This window comes from Rhinopithecus roxellana, chromosome 14 (assembly GCF_007565055.1).
Source record: "Rhinopithecus roxellana isolate Shanxi Qingling chromosome 14, ASM756505v1, whole genome shotgun sequence".
Classification (NCBI taxonomy): domain Eukaryota; kingdom Metazoa; phylum Chordata; class Mammalia; order Primates; family Cercopithecidae; genus Rhinopithecus; species Rhinopithecus roxellana.
In genome coordinates this window covers 30,602,049-30,624,726 of record NC_044562.1, presented here as the reverse complement: position 1 = coordinate 30,624,726, position 22,678 = coordinate 30,602,049, and the positions used below count along the sequence as shown (strand labels likewise).

At 54.2% G+C, this 22,678-nt stretch overlaps 2 protein-coding genes and 1 long non-coding RNA gene across 3 annotated transcripts; 1 reads left to right on the top strand and 2 right to left on the bottom strand.

Annotated features, from left to right (window-relative positions):
• The first annotated feature begins 4,048 nt into the window (after positions 1-4,048).
• On the top strand, positions 4,049-5,525 carry LOC104660038. The gene is made up of 2 exons (XR_747659.2): positions 4,049-5,177; positions 5,261-5,525. It is a non-coding gene; the product is annotated as an uncharacterized LOC104660038 (long non-coding RNA).
• Positions 5,526-9,120: 3,595 nt separating this feature from the next.
• On the bottom strand, positions 9,121-13,699 carry FEV (FEV transcription factor, ETS family member). Its single transcript, XM_010360260.1, has 4 exons — positions 13,060-13,699; positions 12,264-12,338; positions 9,663-10,299; positions 9,121-9,629 (listed from the first exon to the last, which is right to left on the bottom strand). Exons 1-3 carry the CDS (start codon positions 13,109-13,111, stop codon positions 9,710-9,712), a joined length of 717 nt encoding a protein of 238 aa, XP_010358562.1. The 5' UTR covers positions 13,112-13,699; the 3' UTR covers positions 9,121-9,629; positions 9,663-9,709.
• A 4,719-nt stretch (positions 13,700-18,418) lies between these two features.
• On the bottom strand, positions 18,419-21,722 carry CRYBA2 (crystallin beta A2). The gene is made up of 5 exons (XM_010360261.2): positions 21,592-21,722; positions 21,236-21,400; positions 20,329-20,470; positions 19,071-19,213; positions 18,419-18,628 (listed from the first exon to the last, which is right to left on the bottom strand). The coding sequence occupies exons 2-5, from the start codon at positions 21,394-21,396 to the stop codon at positions 18,481-18,483; spliced, it is 594 nt and encodes a 197-aa protein (XP_010358563.1). The 5' UTR covers positions 21,397-21,400; positions 21,592-21,722; the 3' UTR covers positions 18,419-18,480.
• Between the last annotated feature and the right edge of the window lie 956 nt (positions 21,723-22,678).

Below are 22,678 nucleotides of genomic sequence, written 5' to 3'. Positions count from 1 at the left end.
TTTTGAGATGGAGTCTTGCTCTGTTGTCCAGGATGGAGTGTAGTGGCATGATCTGGGCATGATCTTCACACCTCGTGTGCAACCTCCACCTCGTGGGTTCAAGTGATTCCCCTGCCTCAGCCTCCCAAGTAACTGGGATTACAGGCATCCGCCACCATGGCCAGCTAATTTTTGTATTTTTAGTAGAGACAGGGTCTTGCCATGTTGGCCAGGCTAGTCTCGAACTTCTGACCTCAGGTTATCTGCCCACCTTGGCCTCCCAAAGTGCTGGGATTACAGGCATGAACCATGTGCCTGGCCTTTTCCCACTATTAATGAGGCTGCTGCAAGTATCATTTGAAAATGTGTCTATGATGTGATCTGTAAGTTGTAAAGCATAGAATAAATACAAGGTGGTCCTGAGTCTGGCCCTCATGTTCATGGTCATAGACGTGGCCGTTGCACAAATGTGTGTGCAAGATGCCCTAGAACTGTGTGTCAAAAGTAGAAAACCAAGGGGAAATTTTGGGGGATTGGGAAGGTGATCATAGGAAAGGAGGCTTAACCCAAGAGGTTATCACTGGAGCCTGGGATCTTTCATCACTTTTCCCATCCATCTCCCCATCTCGTGTTGCTCCAGATCTCTCCATGCTGCAGGATAAAAATGGACAGTGCTGCCTGAAGCCTCCCTGACAACCTCCCGCTGTGTTGCTAAGCAACTTGACCTCCTCTGCCGAAAAAGGAACCTAATGCTCAAGGTCTGGCCTTCTGGCCTCCTTTAGTTACTTCCTTCTCCTCTGACCCCAGGGAAGGAAGGAATCTCAAGGAAAGAGCATCTCTGCCTCATGGAGGGAGAACTAGGTATAGAATTGGAGGATTGGACTGGTGGGAAATGGGATGAACTTGCAAGGCAGGTCTTTGCTTCTGGGCTAATCAGTGTGGGGGGATGACAGCTATAGACCAGCTCTCTGTGCTGGACTCTCTAGGCACAGGCTCTGTCCTTGCAGCAAACTAACAAGGCAGGTATGATCAGTGTTTCCATTTTATGAGTTTACTGAGCCTCACGGAGAGTAAGCAGTCTTCTCAGTCTAGGGAATAGGCAGAGGATGAGTCTGAAACCATGCCCATCTGGGTTCCTTCTACTCCACCATGCTGTTTGAGATATTTGCAAGGGTCACTGTAGACCATTAGACTTCTAAAATGCATTTCTCACTTTGCTATTTGTCTGGAACCCCTGGTGAATGCTGGAATAGAGTACCTGGCTTGAGGTTGAGCTGAGGTTTGGGCATATAGTTCTGCTACTTCCTTGGCCTCTCAGAATCTCAGAATCTGCTCATTCTTCCAGTAGTGAAGATTGGGGAATAAGGGGTGGGAATAGAGTGAAAACTGGGCTGCCAGAGTTTGAAAGGCATCTTTACCCTTGGCAGCTCTGTGATCCCATGCAAGTTATTTGACATTTTGTGCCTCAGTTTTCCTCATTTATAGAATGGAAATAACACTAGAGCCAACTCCAGAGGGTTGTAAGAATTAAATGAATGTAAAGCTCTTGAACCTGGCACATACAGGTTCAATAAGTACCCACACTTATTATTATCACTTCTAGGAGGCTTTAGCATATAAACCTCTTTCACATCCTTAGTGGTTAAGAGAATTCACTGCCACTGAAATCAAACTAGGTCCACATCCTGCACTGCTCTTTCTCACTGTGTGACTTTAGACAAGTTTCTTAATCCCTCTGTGGCTCAGTTTTCTAATCTATAAAATGAAGAAAATAATAATGTGTACTTCAGGGTATTATTGTAAAGATCAAATATAATATGGGTATTAGTTATAGTAATGTTAATTGCTGTAACAAGAAAACTTCCCACTTCCAAATTTCATGTAATAGTCTACACAAGAATCATAGGAAGTAAGCATTACTATTATCTTCATTTTAGAGGAGAAAACCAAGTGTCAGAATGGTGTAGACATATTCCTAAAGTCACATAGCTAGTAGCTAGCTGAGATCTTATAATTTGAAATTCAATACATTCTTTTGTTACTTCATAAGGAAATGGAGGATGTTCTGAGAACAGGAGGCCAACCCAAGTGTTAGTGGTTGCGCAGCCATAGCCAGTCAAGAGGCTTGTTCTTGGTGAAGTCCATGTGGGCCCAGGAGAAGGACTGTACTGCCGTGGAAAAGTAAGCCCAGATTCCTTTCCAGGGCATGTGGAGGGCATCTGATGGGGATGAGAGGGAGAGGAGGCAGGTGCCTGCTTTGTTTTGAATTGTTTTGTCTGCTTGTTTAATAATAGAAAGGACTGATATGTGTAGCAAGGTACTTAAATCATTATGTAATCTTTATGGCAACTCTATGAGATAGGTTTAATGGATATTATAATTTTACAGATGAGGTAATTGAAGCACAAAGAAGTAACTTGAATACCGTTACATAGCTTGCAAGTGACAGATTTCAAACCCTGGAAGTCCAGCCCAAAGCCCCAGACCACTAAGCTATGTTGCCTTTTGTTTTCAAAGAAGGGTATGCTAGGAAAGAAACAGCAAACAGGATCCAGTGGGAGAGAATTCTCAGAAAGAGAAAAAGTCAACTGGGGCCAGGTGCGGTGGCTCATGCCTGTAATCCCAGCACTTTGGGAGGCCAAGGTGGGAGGATCACTTGAAGTCAGGAGTTCAAGACAAGCCTGGCCAACATGGTGAAAACCCATCTCTACTAAAAATACAAAAATTAACCGGGCATGGTGGTGGGTGCCTGTAATCCCAGCTACGTGGGAGGCTGAGGCAGGAGAATCACTTGAACCCAGGAGGTGGAAGTTGCAGTGAGCCAAGATTACACCACAGCACTAGCCTGGATGACAGAGCAAGGCTCTGTCTCAAAAAAAAAAAAAAAAAAAAAAAAAAAAAAAAAAAAAAAAATTTATCCAGGCACAGTGTCTCATGCCTGTAATCCAAGTACTTTGGGAGGCCAAGGTGGGAGAATCATTGCGGCCAGGAGTTTGAGACCAGCCTGGGCAACACAGTGAGACCCCTATCTCTACAAAAGCAAAATAAGATTAAAACAAGTTGGGCATGATGGTGCATGCTTATAGTCTCAGCTACTTGGGAGACTGAGATGGGAAGATCTCTTGAGCCCAGGAGTTCAAGGCTGCAGTGAGCTATGATCATGTCACTGCCCTCCAGCCTGGGCAACAGTGTGAGATTCTATCTCTAAACAAAGAAAAGAAAAGAAATAAGAAACATCAGTCAATGGGACATTGAACCATTCACCTCTAGACATGACATGCGTCATCCTAAGATGGAGGAGTGTCATAGAGAAATCCTGCTGACCAAACCAAAGTAGGAAATACCACTCAGGCCAATATATAATCAGAGCCCCACTCCACCTCAGAGTACAGTGATCTTCTCCAAGCCTGTAGCGCCTCAGTTAGGAAAGTGAACGCCTGCAAAAGGCACTGGGGCAACAAAACAGTCTCTATTTCTTATCAGGGACAAAATGTACTTTCTTATCGAACAGAGGCCTAACCAAGGACACTCATAAGGCAAGCTGTCAGTTTGTCCTTTATAACCAGTTGTAGGTGGTGTGCATCTGTACTGGGTAAGAAGCAGGTCATGTTTACATGAGGAAGAAGCTGTCCAGGAAGGCCAGCAAGAAGGGATCTAGTGGGATGGTAAGGATTTCAGTTGTCAGATCACGGGCTGGCCCAGCCACTTCACTTCTCCAAGCCTTGATTCCCTCATTTGAAAATAGAGGTTACCATCCCCATCTGGCAAGGTTGTAGCCAGGTCAAAAGAAACACCACCTGTAAAGCATTAGCATAGGGCAGAGCCTGACAGAGTCATGTTCAGTGAGTGGTAAAGCATACTTTTATCATCAGCAGATCCACTTGACATGGATTATAAATAGCTCAAGAAACAAGTTCATTTTGGTACATTTCAAAGACACATTAGAGGAAAGGTGAAGGCCAGAAGAGCAGACGGCTCTGAGAAAAGTGCATCACAGTGGCCCATTACGATGCCTGTCTATGGTCACATGAGCTGGCGTATGAGAGAGTGCCCTGTGAGCCTCAGTGCCTTCAGTGGCATCATTGCACTGTGACTGTGCAGGTCCCAAACGGTACGGACATGAATGTCCTCAAGCTGCATGTTAGCAGGGCTTCTAATTCCATCTGCAAGGGATAGAGCGTGGAGCTTAGTGGCACAGAGTGCATGTTACTGGAGGAGATATGGGTCTGTGTCATCCTGCATGGGAATGATTCTAAAAACAAAGTGATCAGTGACTGCTCAGGACTGTGGAAAGGTCACTGGGAGCAGTGGGAAAGGGTCTGGCAGAGAAATAAGAAGATACAGGTCTTAGAACAAGCCCTGGGACTTCGACCAAGTCATTTAACATCTGGGGCCTTGGTTTATTTATCCTCCCAGCAGATAAAGCAATACCTGCCCTGTCTTCCTAACCTTGAAGAGGTCAATAAAATGATGGGTGTGAAAGCATTTTGTAAACTGTAGTGCAAGCATATGGCAGAGGAGTGAACCATACTCTCACTAGCAACTTGAACGAAGTGATAGAGAAAAGGCTCAGAACTTCAGAAAATGCAAGAGGGGCTTGACCCTGGATTGGGAGAGGAAAGCAATGGTGGGATCAATACCTTGGAGGGCCAAGGACCAAGGGGTTAAGGGTCCATGAGGACAGGCCTGGATCATCAGGAAGCTGAGTGTGGTAAGAGTATGACTTCTTCAGGGATTGGGTGGAGTACAGTCCTGCCAAGACCACAGTAACTCAGAGCTTGGAGACATCACAGAGGCAGGGGCTCCCAGAGCTGAGATAATCTGGAGAAGAGGATTCCTATCTACTGTATTCTGAGGCTGGGTTCGCCCTTGTAGGTGATCTTTGATAGACATTTCCCAGCTCTTTCTTTCTTTCTTTCTTTTTTTTTTTTTGAACAGAGAGAACCTAGGTGACCCTTAAAGTTCCACAGAGCAGAGTTTGCAAATCTCTGGTTCAGCCTTATTATTTTAATGAGATGAGAATGGAACCCCAGAAAAGAGAAGTGATTATCTGAAGGTCACACAGCAGGTTCGTTACCAAACTGCAAATGGAACTCAGAATTTCTGGTTCCCAGTTCTGTATCTTAGCCTCCCAAACTGGCTATGTGGACAGGAAAGAACAGAGGCATGGGGTGAGCTTTAAGGATGCAATTTCATAGGTAAGAAGATCCCTTAATCTAACAATATCTCAGCCAACTGCCCAACAATGACTAAAATCCCCCCTTTATTGACTCCTTCACAGGATTCCAAGAGTCTCAAGGTTAGAGAAGTCGTTCAAGGTTAGAGAGTAGTTCACCTCCCCTCTCTGCTTCTCACAGAAGGGTCTGCTAAACACTCTGGTGACAGTGAACTCACCCAACATGTTTCATGGCAGAGGCTCTTCATTAGATCAAGGAGACATCTGTTTTACTGGAGCTTCCAACCATGTGTCCCAGTACTGCCCTTAGTCACATGCATCCAGTCCTTTCTCTCAGGACAGAGCTTTGCATAAATGATGACAGCTCCCATCCCTTTCTCCCAGTTGACTTTCCAGATATATCTCACATTGTTGCTGGCTTTCCACCGTTTTTCCTCTTCACTTCCTGGGTCTACTACACTGTGTGTCCTCCACTTGGTCTCCTCCTGAAAACAACACTGTGCACAATGTTCCTGGTGGTAGACTTACGAAACCAAGTGGACCACTTCCTTCATCTTAGGTGTCGTAGCTCCATCAATTCATCCTCAGATTACAGTGATTTTTCTGCACTTCACCCTACAGGTTCCCATTTAACGTTGCATTGGCTAGGACATTACTCATTTACACACAGGCTCTGCTGAGCCCCACCTTTGCCAAGACTCTAACTTCTGTTGTTTCATTTAAAGATGTAAGAGCAGGGCCTCACAGTCCTTCCTAAGGAATTTTACTTTGTGGCTGGACACAGTGGCTCACACCTGTAATTCCAGCACTTTGGGAGGCCAAGGCAGGTGGATGACTTGAGGTCAGGAGTTCAAGACCAGCCTGGCCAACATGACGAAACCCCTTGTCTACTAAAAATACAAAAATTAGCTGGGTGTGGTGGCAAGCGCCTATAATCCCAGTTTCTCGGGAGGCTGAGGCAGGAGAATCGCTTGAGCCCAGGAGGCAGAGGTTGCAGTGAGCCGAGATCACTGCACTCCAACCTGGGCAACAGAGTGAGACTCCATCTCAAAAAAACAAAAACAGCAACAACAACAACAACAAACACATAAATTTTACTTTGTTACATTCAGCCCACAATTGTTAGCAGCCCAGATCTTTCTGGATCCTGGCTGTATCTCCTCAGAGTGTTTCTTCTTCCTCCCAGTTTCCTGACCCCTGCAAATAGGGCTATAAAGAGACTCTCTGATGTTGCACCCCTCCCCCACTGCCACCATGCACGTCACAGAAGACCCCACCAGGTCAGACTGGCTCACCTGCTTGATGAATGCACCAGCCCACTCTCTCACCCCGTGAGGCGTGTCAGGCATAATGACCTGGAACATACTTATTTTCTATTCAGCTACAAAAGCAGGGTATTATCAAATTTTAAAAGGCATTGGCCAGGCACTGTGGCGCATGCCTGTAATCCCAGGCACTTTGGGAGGCCGAAGTGGGTGGATTGCTTGAGCCCAGGAGTTCAAGACCAGCCTGGGCAACATGGCAAAACCCTGTCTCTATAAAACACACAAAAATTAGCTGGGCATGGTGGCACATGCCTGTAGTCTCAGTTTCTCAGGAAGTTGAAGTGGAAGGATCACTTAAGCCTGGGAGGTGGGGGTTGCAGTGAGCTGAAATCCCACCACTGCACTCCAGCCTGGCAGCCTGGGTAACAGAGAGAGACCTTGCCTCAATAAATAAATAAATAAATGGCACTGAGAAAAGAAAGGGAGGGTTTTGACCAAAAAATTATCAATAGTAACAGTGGCGTCTGTGTAACAGGACTATAGTTTTGGCTTTTTTTTTTTTTTTTTTTTTTTATGAAGTCTTGCTCTGTTGCCCAAACAGGAGTACAGTGGTGCCATCTCGGCTCACTGCAACTTCTGCCTCCCGGGTTCAAGCGATTCTCCTGCCTCAACCTCCCGAGTAGCTGGGACTACAGGCGTGTGCCACCATGCTCGGCTAATTTTTTGTATTTTTAGTAGAGACAGGTTTTCACCGTGTTAGCCAGGACGGTCTCGATCTCCTGACCTCGTGATCCGCCTGCCTTGGCCTCCCAAAGTGCTGGGATTACAGGCATGAGCCACCGCGCCTGGCCCCTTCACGCTTCTTTACATGCTTCATCCAACCAATAGTTCATGGAGGAGACCTCAGGTGTGTGTTTCCAAATTTTCTATGCTGAGTGTGTGTTCTTTGGAAAACTAGAAAAAAATTAAGTGAAAAATAAAATGAAATGAATAAAGACTCTTTCCCTGGCTAAATCCTTTGGGAAGGGGCGTCAGGCCCACTCCACACCTCCAACTGCCCAGCCCCCCGCCTGCATTGCCCCTTCCTGTGCCCAAGAAGAGGTGCGCGCGTGGAAAAGAACAGCTAGGGCAGCGGGTGAAAGGTGAGCCAGGGGCTTGCCTTGAGGAGCAGTTGCCTTGAGGTTGGGATTGTCCCTTTAGGCACCTTCCGCAGTGCTGTTTTCCTCTAAGCGAAGGCGTTTAAGGCAGCTTTCCTGCCAACAGGTTTTGGAAAAGGTAGGAGCTAAGGGGCAGTGGCCTTGGTGGGCGGGCGCAGTATTCAGAAGGGCCTCTAGGGGTGAGGAAAGGGGCCCAGTCAGGAGAATAATCCACTCGACCCACTTTTCGGGCTTCCAGAGGTCAGACCTGGGATGCAGAGTTCCCTTTTCACTCTCCTCTCTGAAAGCCAAAGGAGATCTGGAGACTACTGGGTCCCGCAGTCCTGAGTGTGGCCAGGCACACGGGTTTGCACCGCGCGGCACACAAAGCCCTCGGCGTACCCTCCTCCAACCAGCAGAGGGCGCGCACCGCCCGCAAGAAGGAGGTGCAGCCACGAGCCTCGGCGTGGAGGCTGCGAGCCGCGAGCGCAGGAGCCGGGTGGGAGACAGACCCCTTCTTCTGCAAATGAGGAGGCCGAGCCAAAAGAAAGACGGCGACAGATGTTGGGGGGAGGGGGCGGTTTGTGAGGGATAGGGCGAGAAAGTCTAAGTGAGAGTCCGATGAGGAGGGGAGGGTGGTTGGGGAAGGGGATGAAATAAAGTGGCTGAGGGAAGGCTGAGGTGGGGTGAAGCTCAGCCAGAAGGGATGAAGGTTGGGATGAGGTGAGGGGCGGGTGAAAGGATGGGTGAGGGGGGAAGATATGATGTGGGTGCCTGTTAGGATGGGATGGGGTGAGGGGCGGGTGGAAGGGTGGGTGAGATGGGGAGGTGGGGTGGGGTGGGAGTGCCTATTGGGATGGGGTGGGATGAGGGGTGGGTGGAAGGGTGAGTGAAATGGGGAGGGTGGGGTGGGGGTGCTTGTTGGGATGGGGTGGAGTGAGGGGCGGGTGGAAGGATGGGTGAGATGTGGGGGTGGGGTGCGGGTGCCTATTGGGATAAGGTGGGGTGAGGGGCGGGTGTAAGGATGGGTGAGAGGGGGAAGATGTGATGTGGGTGCCTGTTAGGATGGGGTGGGGTGAGGGGCGGGTAGAAGGATGGGTGAGATGGGTGGTGGCGTGGAGTTGGGGTGCCTATTGGGATGGGATGGAGTGAGGGGCGGGTGGACGGGTGGGTGAGATGGGGAGGGTTGGGTGGGGTGGGGGTGGGGTGCCTATTGGGATGGGGCGGGTGAGGGGTGGGTGAAAGGGTGAGTGAGATGGGGAGGGGAGGGTGCAGGTATCTGCTAGGACGGAAGTATGGGTAGGGTGGGGTGAAGGGCAAGTGGAAGACCGAGTGAGGTGAGCTAGGGTCGCCTGGCAGGGTGGGTGTGAGGCAAGGCGGCTCCTTGGGCTGAGCCCATTCTCCAGGACCCTCGCTCCCTGCAGGCGACGCCCAAGCCCACGCCACCCTCCTTCTTGGGACCTCTTCCTTGGCAGTTCTCTGCTGTGGCCCGAGATGAACCTCTCCCTGCTTTCCCCTAACCACGGGTTCTGGTGCAGCAAAGAACAGAGAGAGGAGGCAGCGTAGAGCTCAGGAGCTTTAATGGGGCTAAAAGGGTCAGAAACACACTGGGCCCTCCTGCGAGTGTTAGTACGGGAGGAAGGGGGCCATGTGTCATGGGGCAGGGTGGCTTTCACCAAACCTGCTCAGGTCCCAGGAAGGAGGACTGTGAGAGGCCTCCACGTGCTGGGGTGGGAGCAGTTCCTTGGGGAAGAGCAAAAGTGGGAAAAGATGTGATATTGAACGGGGCTTCTAGAAGCCAGGCGGAAATGCACTGGAGTGGTGGGGAGACGGCAGAGGTCCACAAATCCCCTCCGGGACCTGGAGACCCAGAAGAAAAAAAGTCAAAGAGGGCGCACATCGCCCTCCTCAGGGGACTGCGGGGTGGAACGGGGACAAATCTAGTATCAGACAAGGATTGAGGGAGCTCCGGTCTGTCCCCCGGGGCTAAGTGCGGCAGGTGGAGTAAACTCTTGGTTAGAGGACGATTGGGAGGCTCCCGGTCCCCTCCCCGGGATGTAGATGGGATCGGATGTAGATGGGATCGGATGTAGATCGGATGTAGATGAGACTCTGGGCGTGTGGGCGAGGCCGCAGGCACCCGACCGCCCCGTCTAGTGGTAATGGCCCCCCAAGTGCGAGGCTGTGGCCACCGCCCCGAAGGGCCCGGGCGGGGGCTGCAAGCTGGGACTGGGGTAGAGCGCGGCGGTGGCGGCGGCAGCCGTGGCGGCGGGGCCCGGGCCTGGCCAGTAGGAGAAGCCGGCTGGCGCGACGCCGGCCGAGGCGGCCATGAGGTTGAGTTTGGAGAGGCCAGGGAAGGGCAGCGGGGCGAGGCCAGCGGGCAGCTTGTAGAGCGCGCCGTCTTGGGCGGCGGCGGCGGCAGCAGCAGCGGCGGCGGCAGCATGGGCGTGCGCGGGCGGTGGCTGGCAGGCCTGCGCCAGGCCCTGGAAGTCGAAGCGGTAGGCGTAGCGCTTGCCGTGCACCTTACTCATGATGTTCTTGTCGTAGTAGTAGCGAAGGGCGCGGCTCAGCTTGTCGTAGTTCATGTTGGGCTTGCTCTTGCGCTCGCCCCACCGCCGCGCCACCTCGTCCGGGTCCGTGAGCTTGAACTCGCCGTGGCCGCCCTCCCACGCGATGCAGCCGGCGTTCGCGCGGTCAGCCAGCAGCTCCAGCAGAAACTGCCACAGCTGGATCTGTCCGCTGCCTGTGGGGAGGGGGGCGGTCAGCCACAGGTGGGAGTGGGGAGGCGGGAACTGGGAAAGAGTGCAGGCGGGAAACCGACCCACCCCGGCAGGAACCGGCACTGGGGGAGGAAAAGTGCAATCAAATTGTGCAGCTGAGTTCGGCAGGAGCAGCCGGCCGGGGAGGAGCTGATCAGCAGAGTGGTCTCTAGCCTTTACCACGCTTTTGCACAATGGAAATGCGGCTTCCATTGAAGAGCACGTAGCTTGCCGGATGCACGGTTTTGTGAAACTTGGGTGGGGGGGGGGAAGGGGAAGCGTCGCCTCCCCACGTGAGCATAGCCGCCCCCCAACGCATTTGGCTTTCCAAGGCGAGCAAGGACAGATACCTGCCGCCACTCGCCATCTCAGCCCGGTGCTCTTATTTAGGGAAAAGCCGCACAACCGTACAGGGCGGCATTGGGCAGAATGATTGGACTGCCCCATCCCAGCTGGACCACATCCAGAGATGGGAAGGGATGGGCGTGCAGCGGGACGACCCAGCCACTGCTGGACAAGGCCCAGCCAGTCCCCAAAGACGTAGTTGGACAGGCTACACCTGAGGTGGAGTGGTGGCTGGCTTCCTTGGGACACTACATCCGACAGGAGTAGGAACAGTGGCTCCCTATACGTGACAGGAGGGGCAAGCTCTCAGGGGCTCCCCATCCTAGCCACCTTTGGGTGCGCAGGCCTCTGCGCTGACCCTGAGAGTTTGGTCTCTTGTTTTCGGAACAGGCGGGATTCCCTGCCTACGAAGGTGCCATCGTTCTCGAGGCCTGATGAGCAATTCTGAGGAGGAGAACGGACCGAGCAGCTGTTGTGCTTGGCTATCAACCTCCTCCTGTCTTTGTGTGATATCCCTCTGAATTCCCTGTTGCTGGAGGCAGCAAGGAGGTTTTTCCAGGATATGCCAGTGGTGAGAGAGTGGGGTCCCAGAATTCCTGCTCCCCTGTCTTGTAGCCTCAAGCAGACAGGCAGAGAAAACTCCCCATACAATTGCCCCCACTCCTTTTTAGAATAAAACGGATTTTCCTCGAATTGGTATGCTTACTGTCTCAAATAGAGTCTGGCGAACCCTTCTTCCTTTTTCAGCCACTGGCTTAGAATCCAAATGCTACCCTCTCCCATGGTTTCAATCCCAATCCCTTCAAGCCAGCCCAGCAAAGAGCTTCCTGGTTCCTGGTCCCCAGCGTTAAGTTTTAGAGTCAGAAGCAAGGGAAGATTTGGGTACAAAGGTGCACCTGGCACCAAAGGCGGAGCAACCTCAGCGGTTTGGATGCCCGTTCCTGTTAGGCATAGTTTCCTTCTGGATAAAACAGTCGCCAACCTCGTTTTTGTGGTTTCTGTCTCTTGGTGAGATCTAGGGTAACAACTGAGATGGGGACTGTGGGGAGACGCTGCTTGAAGAGCCAGCCGTCAAAAGGGTAATTTATCGTCTATCCGTGGAGCGCTGGTGGTGAACCTGGGAATCAATTGCAATCGTCTGGCAGACTTGGCTGGCAGAGATCAGCCAGTGTAGGCCAGCGCGGGAGGGTAAGCAGGTGGCAGTGACCAGGGTCTAGTGATTGGGAAGCCCACTGTGTTTGGGGAATAATTCCCCCGGTTCCATTGCCAGCTGGTGCTGCGGCCTTGAGCTCCTACTACCAGCAGGGAAAGGACACTAAGTGTCCCAGCCCCTGCCCCAAAGCCTGGAAAACCATACTCAGCAGCAAAAGGGCCTGGGGCTGGGATCCTCTCCACCTGCCTTGGCCTGCAAGTCTTTTCCTGGTGCTCAGAAGATGCAGGAGCCAAAAACCAAGTGAATGTCTTCCCAAGGTCTCCCCACAACCAGGCCAGGACTCCGGGCTTCAGTGTGAACCCTGAGTCCACACTGCTCCCACCTTCTGTCCGCCTGTGCCCTGACCCCAACCAACCTCGCCTCCACCGCCCAGCGCACCAGCCAGCTCACCTTTCTGAACCGCGGGGCTCAGCGGCCCCCAGGTCGGGTTCTTCCCTTCCTTGAAGAGACCGTCTCCGACGGGATCTGCAAGCAGCGGACGAAAAGAATCAGGCGAACCCCAGGCGGAAGTTGTGGGCTTGACAAAAGGGCCCCGGGCCAAGGCTCAAGAGGGGTGCTGTGGTCCCCAGGCGAGAGGCTGGGGGCCCGGGCCACCCGGCTCCTCCTCCCGGAGCCTGGTCCAGGCGCGCCGCGCGGAGCCCCTCCGTAGAGCCCAAGTCAGGAAACGCGTCCAGGAAAAAGGAAATCCGCTTTCCGAAGGGGCCGGCTGGAGCCTTATAAAGCCGAGCGGGGGAACTGCGCCAGCTGAGCTGGAGCGCGGGGAGAGAAGAGGAGGGCGCCTGGAGGGCCGGCCCGAAGCTAGTAGCAGGAAGGTGAGGAGCCGTGAGAGCGCAGGGGCGACGCCCGCGGACCACAGCCTTCTGGTACGGCTCGGCCACAGAGTCCTCCACCATGCCAGAGATCCCTGCTTTCCCTCTCAGGCTCTTTCGAGTCACTGAGTCCCGGCTTTTGGCCCCCAGGCTCCCAATCTGCTCATTTCAACTCCTCTAGACCCTGCACTGAAACCCAGAGCTCTCTGTCTGCCTTTAGGTCTCCCCAGTGCCCTAAATTACAATCGGCCCTCCATGCAACCCGAATCTCTGGACACTTCTCCTTCCCCTGGACCCCAGTACTCTCTTCCTATGTCTGAGCCTAGACTTCCCGCCCCAGGTTCCGGTGCCACCAGCGCCCGGCTGGTCCCTGGTACCTGGCAGGTACATGTTGATCAGCAGGGGCTGGGAGGCGCCGCTCTGTCTCATCGCCGCCGGGGACTGGGCGGTGGGAGATGGGGGGGACGGGGAAGGGGGGCGAGGCAGGCTTTGCGGTCTGTGGCACCGATCCCCGCCCGAAGCGACCGCGGGTGACAAGGAGGAGAAGACGCGCCAGGTCCGGCAGGGCCTGGCGGGAGGGGGCAGCCCGGGCGTGGCGGGGTTTGCGCGGGGCGGGGGGGTCCTGGAGCAACGCTTCCAGCTAAGGGTCCGCTTGGAACCCTCTGGTCCCCGCGCTGTCAGGGGCCGCAATTTCCGTTTTAATTAAAGCGCTGCCGCTTCGGCCCCCGGGACCCCGCCCCCGCCCCTCTTATCGTCCCATCGCAATAAAGTCTCCAACGCGCCGCGCCACAGCCAAGCGCACCCGGCAGCCCCCCGCGCCCCGCAGCCGGGGAGACGCGCGGGGGATGGGCCCGGGCCATGCGCCCTGATGGGGGCCGGGAGCGCGTGTCTTTTCCGCCTCCCTGATTCTCTGCAAACAGTGATGGGGCTGGTGTACCTGGCCCCACCTCGGACCCCAGCAGCCACAGCCCCCTCCCTAGTGCCCTTCTTCCAGTCTGCTCCCGCTCCACTCGCCGCTCACTCTCCTCCCCCTCCCTCCCTCTATCCCCACCCGGGTTCCCGTCTCCAGGCTGCGTTATCTGCATCTTCACTTTTAAATTTCCGCTTCCCTCCCTCTCGCCTGTCGCTGCGCTCCCGGCCCTGCAGCCGTTGCTCCCTTTATCTCTGCCCGCACCCCCGCTCCCTCCTCCTCTTCTTCCACTCTCTGCTCTTCCCTAGAGACCTGAACCCCTTCCCTGTCTCCTTCTTGCTTTGGCCCATTTCCTGCCTTTCTAGGGCCCCCAAGCCTTAGGCCTGGTGCTGGGCCATCTCTCCTGGCAACTTACGGTGGGTGACCCCCTCCTCTGTCCTCTCCACCCCCTTCTAGGTCTCTCTTTACCATCTATTCTAGGCTTTTCTGACTCCCATCTCCCCTCCAGCCTTCTCTCTCCCTCTCATCCTTCTCCCTCCCTTCCTTTTCTCATTCATTCAGTCCCCACAAATTAGTAGTGGCCTGGACTGCTGAAGGCCTCTAAAGATGTTGAGAATCTGTCCTGGCTTTCCCTGATGGGTTTCTGAGCCCCTTGCTACTTCCCTCTCCCATCCTTCCCCATCCCCTGTCCTCCCAGTCTGCCACCCACCCTCACCACTATTCCCGTTCTGGCTGTCCCTGAACCAGGCTGGAGAGGTGGAGGGGTTAAGACAGGGTTGTGCACTGTGCAAGGCTGAAATCCACTCCAAGAAAAGTATTCCTATTTCTAACTCATGCAAAGATGTTGATGTGGTTCCCAAGTGTCCTAGAGCCTCTCTGGGTACCTGTGAGACTTCCTGGCTCTGGAGAGGCAGGCTAAGGAGGATGCTGACTGAAGATGAGGCTCCAGCCCAGAAGCCCACCTTCTGCAGCCTTGCAGTATGGAATGGGTACTGTCAAAACTGGTATTCTCCAAGTCCTCTCTCACTGCTTGAGCCCAGGGGTGGAGGAGGCCTGGGAATTGGCAAATCTCCTGCTAAGTGCCTGGTCCTGGGGTGCCTGATTGAGGATGGCTAGAAAGTCCTACTTCTGGGGTTCTACAGGGCCCCTGTTCACCCTCATTTGCTGCAACTGCTGGGGTATTCATCTTTGCTTGTGGACGGTGCAAAGGAGCCAGGGAGAAGTGTGGGAGGCAGAATGTGGAGGGAAAAATGAGGGATCCCAGGTCCTGGGAGGATCCTAGTGGGACTAGGCTGAAGCCTTTGGGATGTGGACCTGGAATCTGGTGGGAGCAAAGACTAGAGGTTGGAATGTTCCCTGTGGACCAAACTCGGACTCCGCAGAAGGTAAGGGTCTTGAAGGTGGGATCAAGATCCCAATCCCTTTACCTTCTCGTTCCTCTTACTGTTTCCCCCACCCACTATGGACAGAAAACAAGGAGCAGGAGGTAAGAACAGGAAATAGCAAGGGGCAGGAGGTAAGAGCTGGGAGAGCTGGGAGGCATCAAAATTCGCCCACTTAATGCTCTCAGTGGGAGCCTGAGGTGTAAAGGAGAGGGTCCTAGAGAGGAGGTCTCCCCAAATATCCCAGCTCTGAGCTGGGCAAGGATCAACAGTACAGGCTTTATGCCTCAGTCTTACCAAGAAATCAGTTGCTGAGCAGGTGGGGCACCAGGTAATGTGTGCATGGGGGGCAGTCATCTCCACCCACCTGGGTCTTGATCTTCTCCATCCCCTTCTGCTGCAAGTACAGCTAGGGAAGCCAACGGGAGAGTCCTTGGCAGTTTCCCCTTCATCCCCTTCCTACCCTGCTGGGCGCTGGTCCCCATGTGGTTCTGCAGATGGTCAGCCTGCCCAGAATGAAGGGAGGACCAGAAGGTGAAAGCATTCGAGTTTAGACTGGCCTCTGTGACCCCCACTCCTTAGCTGTAGACAGATGTAGGAAGCAAAACATGACCCCTAGGTCCAGAAAAACCTAGAAGGTCCATGCTGGCAAAGGCTGCAGCAAATATTAACTCCCCTGACTTCTGCGTTGCACAGATGGGGAAACGAGACCCAGAGACCTGAGCCCAGTTCAGAGTCACACTTCTAGTTCCTGAAACTGTCTTGCTAATTCTTCCGAGCAACCACAGATCCCCCTGCAGGGAGGGCAGCTCAGTCAAGGGTGGATTCCATATCTCCCTTTGCTCATTGCCTGCTCCCCAAAGCAAGCAGTGGGGAAGTGGCCTGCTGGGCTCTGAAGCCAGTTTGTCTGGGTTCTAGTTTCAACTCCTGACTCTCCCATTTTTTGGTTATGTGACGTTGGGGGAAGTAACATAACCTCTGTACTGTACTTGCGTCTCCTCATTTATAAAATGGGTATGGGGCCAGCGCAGTGGCTCATGCCTGCAATCCCAGCACTTTGGGAGGCCAAGGCGGGCAGATCACCTGAGGTCAGGAGTTCAAAACCAGCCTGGCCAACATAGTGAAACCCCGTATCTACAAAAATACCAAAATTAGCCTGGCATGATGGCGGATGCCTGTAATCCCAGCTACTCAGAGGCTGAGGTGGAAGAATTGCTTGAATCCGGGAGGCAGAGGTTGCAATGGCTGAGATCATGCCACTGCACTCCAGCTTGGGCTACAGAGCAAAACCCTGTCTCAAAATAAAAACAAAAGTAAATAAAAATAAAATGGGTATGATAGTACCTGCCACAGAGAATGATGAGGTTTATATGAGATAACACATGTGAAGGGTTTAGAACAGATTCTATACATGTAGATATTGTAAATATTGCCATTCCACAAGGGGATGGGGAGGTGCCCATGACCAGCCAGGAACCACAGGTTCCTCTGGGGCCCACAGAAGTTTGGGGCTCTGCTGAGGCCTGAGGCTTTTAGCCACAGCTCAATTCAGCCTCCACCTAACAGCCTGGATTTAGGGCCAGGAACTCTGTGTTCAAATCCTGGTTTTGTCACCAATTAAGTGGGTGATGTCATCAAAGCTTCTCCTTGGACCCCCAGTTTGGTAAAGTAGAGGAAATTGGAGAGTATTAGGAGGATTGAATGCAACAGGGGCCATGGACTCTAGAGCCCATTTGAGTGTAAAGCAAAATTTATACCCCACCCAGAGCTGCTTCCCTTGGTCCCCTGACCCAATCCTAGGATCCATGTGGGGGAGGTAGGGGAAGGATGTCCCTACATTGACTACTCCAGTGCTTTTCCATAACACCACATGCTTGTGGTGTTATGGAAAAGGGGTTTCTCATGGAATCCTCCTAACAGCACTGTGAGACAGGCAGGATAGCAGTCAATAGCCCCAGTTTACAAGGTGAGGGAACTGGGTCCCCGGTGTTCTGACTTATGGTCCAGAGCACTTCTCAAAGGAGCAGCTGCCTGACTTTGCACAGCTGAACCTCTGGGGACTTCAGGTCCAAGTCTCACTGCTCCCTGGCCTTGCCCTGCCCTGCCTGACCTGGGGCAATAATCAGAGCCACCCTTCGCCACTGATAGGTCCACTGGGGACTTGAAAACACAAGAATCCCTGAAGGACAAGATGAGGGGAGTCCCAAGAATCTTGAGAGGCTCTGTCTGTGTAGGGGTCGGGGGGCATCACCAACTGGATCAAAGAGGGAACTGGGAAAAACCCATACCAGTGCCAGGGGCTCTAATGGCTGCAGCCATACTCAGCCCTGCCATGCCTGTGGGCACCTGCCACTTGCCCAGAACCCAGGCTTACTCTGAGCAACTGAGGGGTGGCTCCTACAGCTCACCAGTCTTCTGAAGGGTAGGGAGGGAAAGGAAGAGTGAAGAGGGGGTGGTACAGAGCAGCTGAGACGGGGAGGTATGAAGATGCTTTCTAAATGCTGGAGTTCAACACCACTGCAAGGGATCGTCATTGCTCAAAGGATCTGCGGTCTGGGCTCACAGGGTGAAAGTCTCCCCTTCGAAGGCCTTGGGAAGCAGTGGGATTTCCCACTAATTTCCCTCCTGCGAATGGAGGAAAGGGGACAACTGCAGGAGGCTCAGGCTTCCCTGACTGGGCAGGGAACTGGGTGAAGATAAAGGTTGAAAAATGCTCTGGGATTACAGAGGAAGCTCAGACCTTCAGTGTACAGTAAGGAAGTTCTGCCCTGCATGATGGTACCTGGGCCAGGGGATGTGTGGAACCTGCAATACTGCTATGAGTCCTGCTGTGGGGGTGTGTCCACCCCACCCACAGGATGGCAAAGGTGCCATCTGAGCTAGCAGTACCCCTGGCCCATAGTGGTGAACCTTACCAAGCAGAGGTTTGGGATGGGTGCCATTTAACAGAATTGCTAAGGTTTTTTTTTTTTTTTTTTTGACGGAGTCTTGCTTTGTCGCCAGGCTGGAATGCAGTGGCACAGTCTCGATCACTCCAGCCTCCGCCTCCCAGGTTCAAGCGATTCTCCTGCCTCAGCCTCCCGAGTAGCTGGGATTACAGGCATGTGCCACCACACCCAGCTAATTTTTGTATTTTTAGTAGAGATGGGTTTTCACCATGTTGACCAGGATGGTCTCAATCTCTTGACTTTGTAATCCACCTGCCTCGGCCTCCCAAAGTGCTGGGATTACAGGAATGAGCCACCGCACCCAGCCAGAATTTCTAAGATTTTTACCAGCACTTTGCTGTCAGCCCCACCAGAGCCTATCCACACACAACCTCAGCCATCTTACGCTTGGTAGCCAAGGATTCTGGAGCCTGTGGGGAGGATCAGCTTGGCAGGGAGGGACTCTCGCAAAGATGAGGATGGACATCACAAAGCAAGACACCAAGGAGGCAAGAGGGGCAGGAAGATTCAGGAATCTTTATTGAGGGTCCTCAGGGAAGGTGTCTGGGGCCATGGATCCTAGTGCTGGACTCTCCGGATGGACTGAAGCTGCCCAGTGTGGGCCTGTGTGCCGAACTCACTGTAGGTACGGAACTCTCCGCTGTGCCGGTCCCGCTCCAACACATACTGGTAGCCTCGGTAGCCTGGATACTGGTAGGCCACCCACCTAGGCCAGTGAGGGCACAGGGGCGGGGAGTAAGCTCTGCCCCCACCCCTACTCTATGTTCTCCACTAGCAGCCCCCCTTTTTGTAGCTCCCAACCCCCAGCTCCAAAATCATTGCTTCAACTTTCCCTACGTGGTTCTCTCCCTCCCCTGGCTACTGCTCCCAGTCTTCCTATCACCGTTCTCATCCTGTCTCCTGTACCGACCCTCCATTGCCTCCATCCCCTCATGTTCTCCAGCCCTTCTTCTGTGCCTATATTTTCCTCTGCCCCCCATTCTCCTAGGACCTCCTCATTTCCTCCCTCCCAGTCTGACTCCATCCTTGCCTCCAAGTCCCCAATATCTCTCTTAGCACTCTCCCTACATCGCTGTTCTCCACCCTCTCCCTTGGTCCCCATTGCCTTCCTGCTCTTCTCTCTGAATGGTTCCAGTTCCAGGACTCACGCTCCGGAGCTGACTTTGAGGGAACCCACATCCTTGCTGGCCCAGCCCATGGAGGGCAGGGATGGGTAGTCATCAATGAGGTCAAACTTGCAACCTTGAAAGTTGTCCCCCTCAAACAGTGTCACATGGCTGTCACTGTGGTTCTGAGGCACAGGAAGGTTGGGACAGAAAGGTCAGGGCTTCCAAAGGGTTGTTAACAGATACATCCCCAGCCTCACTTGCCCCACCCATTGCCCCACACAAGCTGTGCAGCTGTCTAGGACCCACAGGCACTCCCAGAGCTCAACCCATCAGCTCCCTGGCAGTCTGGGAAATGGATCGCTCAAAGGCTCCCCCAAACCTGGCCTCTCCCATGGCTTTGGGCTAAGGAGGTGACTGGGGAGATAGGGTTTCCAGAGACCCTTTCAGGTCAGGACTAGAGAGCACCTTGTGACATGGGCCTGTTTTGCAGGAGCAAAGCCAGAGGTCCTTAAAGAAATCTGTCCCATTCATCAAGACAGTTCCCTGAGGGCTTCATTGACTAACTGTGCAATCCCCTGCCCAGCCCCTCAGCACAGCCAGCCTCTCACAGATTAGTGCCCAGCTAAGGGGTACTGGATGGCAGAATCAGAACAGACATGTCAGGGCATCAATACTGATTGCATCTTGGCTCTGGCCTTCCCACTGCAGGGTTCTTCAGCCTCTTGGAACAGAGGAAGTGGACTGGCCTGGGCTGGGTCCTCTGCTCTCCACTCCCCAGCCCTACCAGTAACCAGGTCGGCACAAATGGAAAATGAGATCCTTTCTTCCGATGTATTTGATTCATTACCAACACCCTCACACATACAATAACACATACACAAACACACACTGAGACTCTCTTTTCAGTGACCCTGGGCAAGCCACTTTGTCCCTTTGAGCCCCATTTCCACACCTGTGTATCGGGCTAACAGCAGCCACCCTGACCTCACAGGGCTGTGTGACGCCAGAGGCACTCACTCACACGTGTGGACTATTGGATGTGAGGGAACGCTAGGCGCTCAGGAATGGGATGGCCTCAGCGCTGTCCATGGTGATGATTTCTGGATTCCAGGCCTACGCCCACAATCCCAACTTTCTTGGAGACACCCTTCTGATTCTGAGAAATAATGCTACTACCACCCATCTCGGAGTTTGTTTACATATCCCCGATGCAGGGTTTGAACAACCTTTCCAGGCGCCATGGTGAGGCCAGGGCCTGGAGTTAGGAGGCAGAGGAGGAGAAGTGGGCTGTGCTCACCGCGCAGAGCACTGGCCTGAAGGACAGCAGCTGGTTGCTGTTGTGGCTGCTGCTGCCACTCCAGGCGCTCCAGCGAGGATAGTCTCCCTTCTCCAGAATGAACTGCTGTCCCTGGAAGTCGGGGTACTCAAAGGCCACCCAACTGTTAAAGGAGAAGAGCTGGGAGGTATCTGCCTGAGCTGCACCCCCACTGCCTCCCCCTTGCTTGCCATGATTGAAAAGACTGAGAAGCACAGTATTTTTCTCCAACCCCAAACCCTTCCCCTGACACACCCACTGTATGGCAATCCAGCCCCTCTAGGGACTAAAGGTCCCAAACCTGCTGCTCTCTGGGGTTTGAGGAGCCCAGGCTTCTCGCTCAAGGACCCCAGGTTGGGAAGGAGTTTTCCTGGTTATGAAGATCTCCCGACCAAGTGCTCCTACCTCAAAGGTTTAGGCCTTTGCACAGGGACACATTGGAGGACCCCTCCCGAGTATCATAGCAGGAACTGGGACCTCAGTTGGGGCAGGGGTATGGGGCGGGAGGGTGGGAAAAGCTGGGCTCTAAGACCAGGGTGGGGCCAGGGAAAAGGATTGGGTTTCTTTTGTTAAGCCAAGCACAGAGCCTTCTACTTTTGCACAGAGAAAAACTCTGGGAAGGATGTAAATACATTAGAAACCCCTTCACGGTGGGGTACCATAGGGACCCTCAAGGGGTCGCTTCTCGCCTGTGTCTCTTTAGCACAAAAATACACACTTTCCCATGATTTATCTTGGGATGGGTGGGGAACTTTGGGGAGGCTATGGGGTTTCCCAAGTTGGCAGGTCTCTCCAGCGTTCACGGGACAGGGGGCTGAGGCTCTGAGCCTGCGCCGGTGGAGCCCAGCGCCCCTCAACCTAGCCCAGCCGCGGCCAGGCAATCACTCACACGCCGTTTTCCACCTTGACCGAGCGCACCCTGCGCAGGCCTCCGCGCTCGCAGACGTTCGCACAGTCGCTCAGCAGCCGACAGCGACGGCCCTGGAAGTCCTCCTCGTCCCAGAGCGTGAGGCTGGCGGGCGCTGGGCCCGGTGCGGGGGCGCTGCTCATGCCGCTGCGGACAGGAAGGGTGGGACCACGCGCTCAGCGTCTCAAGAGCCCCGTTTCGAGCCACAGCCTGCCCAGTCTGGGTAGGAGGTGAAGAACCCGGGGGCTGGACCCGGCCTTAGCTCTGGACCCAGCTGCCAGGGGCTCGCCCTCTTCCCGCTCTCCCCGCCCTTTCCCACCCCAGCAGCGGGCATTCACCGGGTGGGTGAGCGCCGCGCGCGAGAGAAATGGACGGGCTGCGAGGCTGCGCGCGGCCAGGCAGGCCGGGCTTTATACCCGGGCCTTGTCCCCCTGCCCGCACCCTTTCCTTCGGGGGTGGGGAGCTGAGTCAGCAGGCAGGCTGCGGTCGGCTCTGGTCTCGGCTGGGGAGTCGAGGCCTCTCCCGCAGCCGCCGCTGTGGCCCCAGCCCCCGGGGAAGACAACAGAAAGTGCTGAGGCGCGCACCCCGCGCCTGCTGCAGCCCAGGCTGACTCGGCGCTTTCTTTCTTTCCAGCCTGAGCCAGGCAGGGCGTGCCAGGCCTCGGGGCAGAACTCGCCCTCCCTGGCCTGGCCCTCGGGACGAAGGGACCTGACCTCCCCGAGGCCTCGGGCTAAGACCGCGCTGCTGACTCGCGGAGCGGAAGTTCTTCCCAGAGTCTAATCGCCAGCCTTCCTCGGCTCTACTCCAGGCCTCTCTTTTGGGAGATGCTAGGGCGGAGGTAGAGAAGGCTCTGCCCAAAGGATTCGCTTCACGTGCTCAGTTCTCTTTTTCCTGGAGGATCGGTCCACCGCGGCCCCTTTCCTCCCAAGCGTGCGTTCCCAGATCCTGCACCGCGTCCTCGGGGTGTCCTCGGGTCCGGGAAGGAGAGGAGGAGGTGATCAGGACCCGCCACGCGGCGGCGCCGGGCGCTGGAAACGACAGCCCGAGGGCCGCACGGTTTACTCAGCGTTTAGGCATAATAGCTACCCAGGGAGTGGCTTGCCGCGGGAGGCAGGAAGAATGTTGGGCCTCAGCTCGGCCCAACCCGTGCCGCTTCGGGTCTCCCACAAAGTTCCAGGCTCTAAGGATTCCGGTCCCCAACGTCTGCCTGAGAGTTAGCAGCTGGGGATGAAGCGCTTAGTTCAGGCCGAGCTCTCTGTTCAGGCTATCGGGTGCGTGAACTCCATCAATCCTAAAACTGACCTGTGAGGAAGATGCTGTTATTATCCTGCGTTTCCCAGATGTAGAAGTGGAGACCCAGAGGGCTTTGGAATGTGGTGGAGAGGTCACAGCTAAGAAATCTCGCAGGGCCGGCGCAGTGGCTCA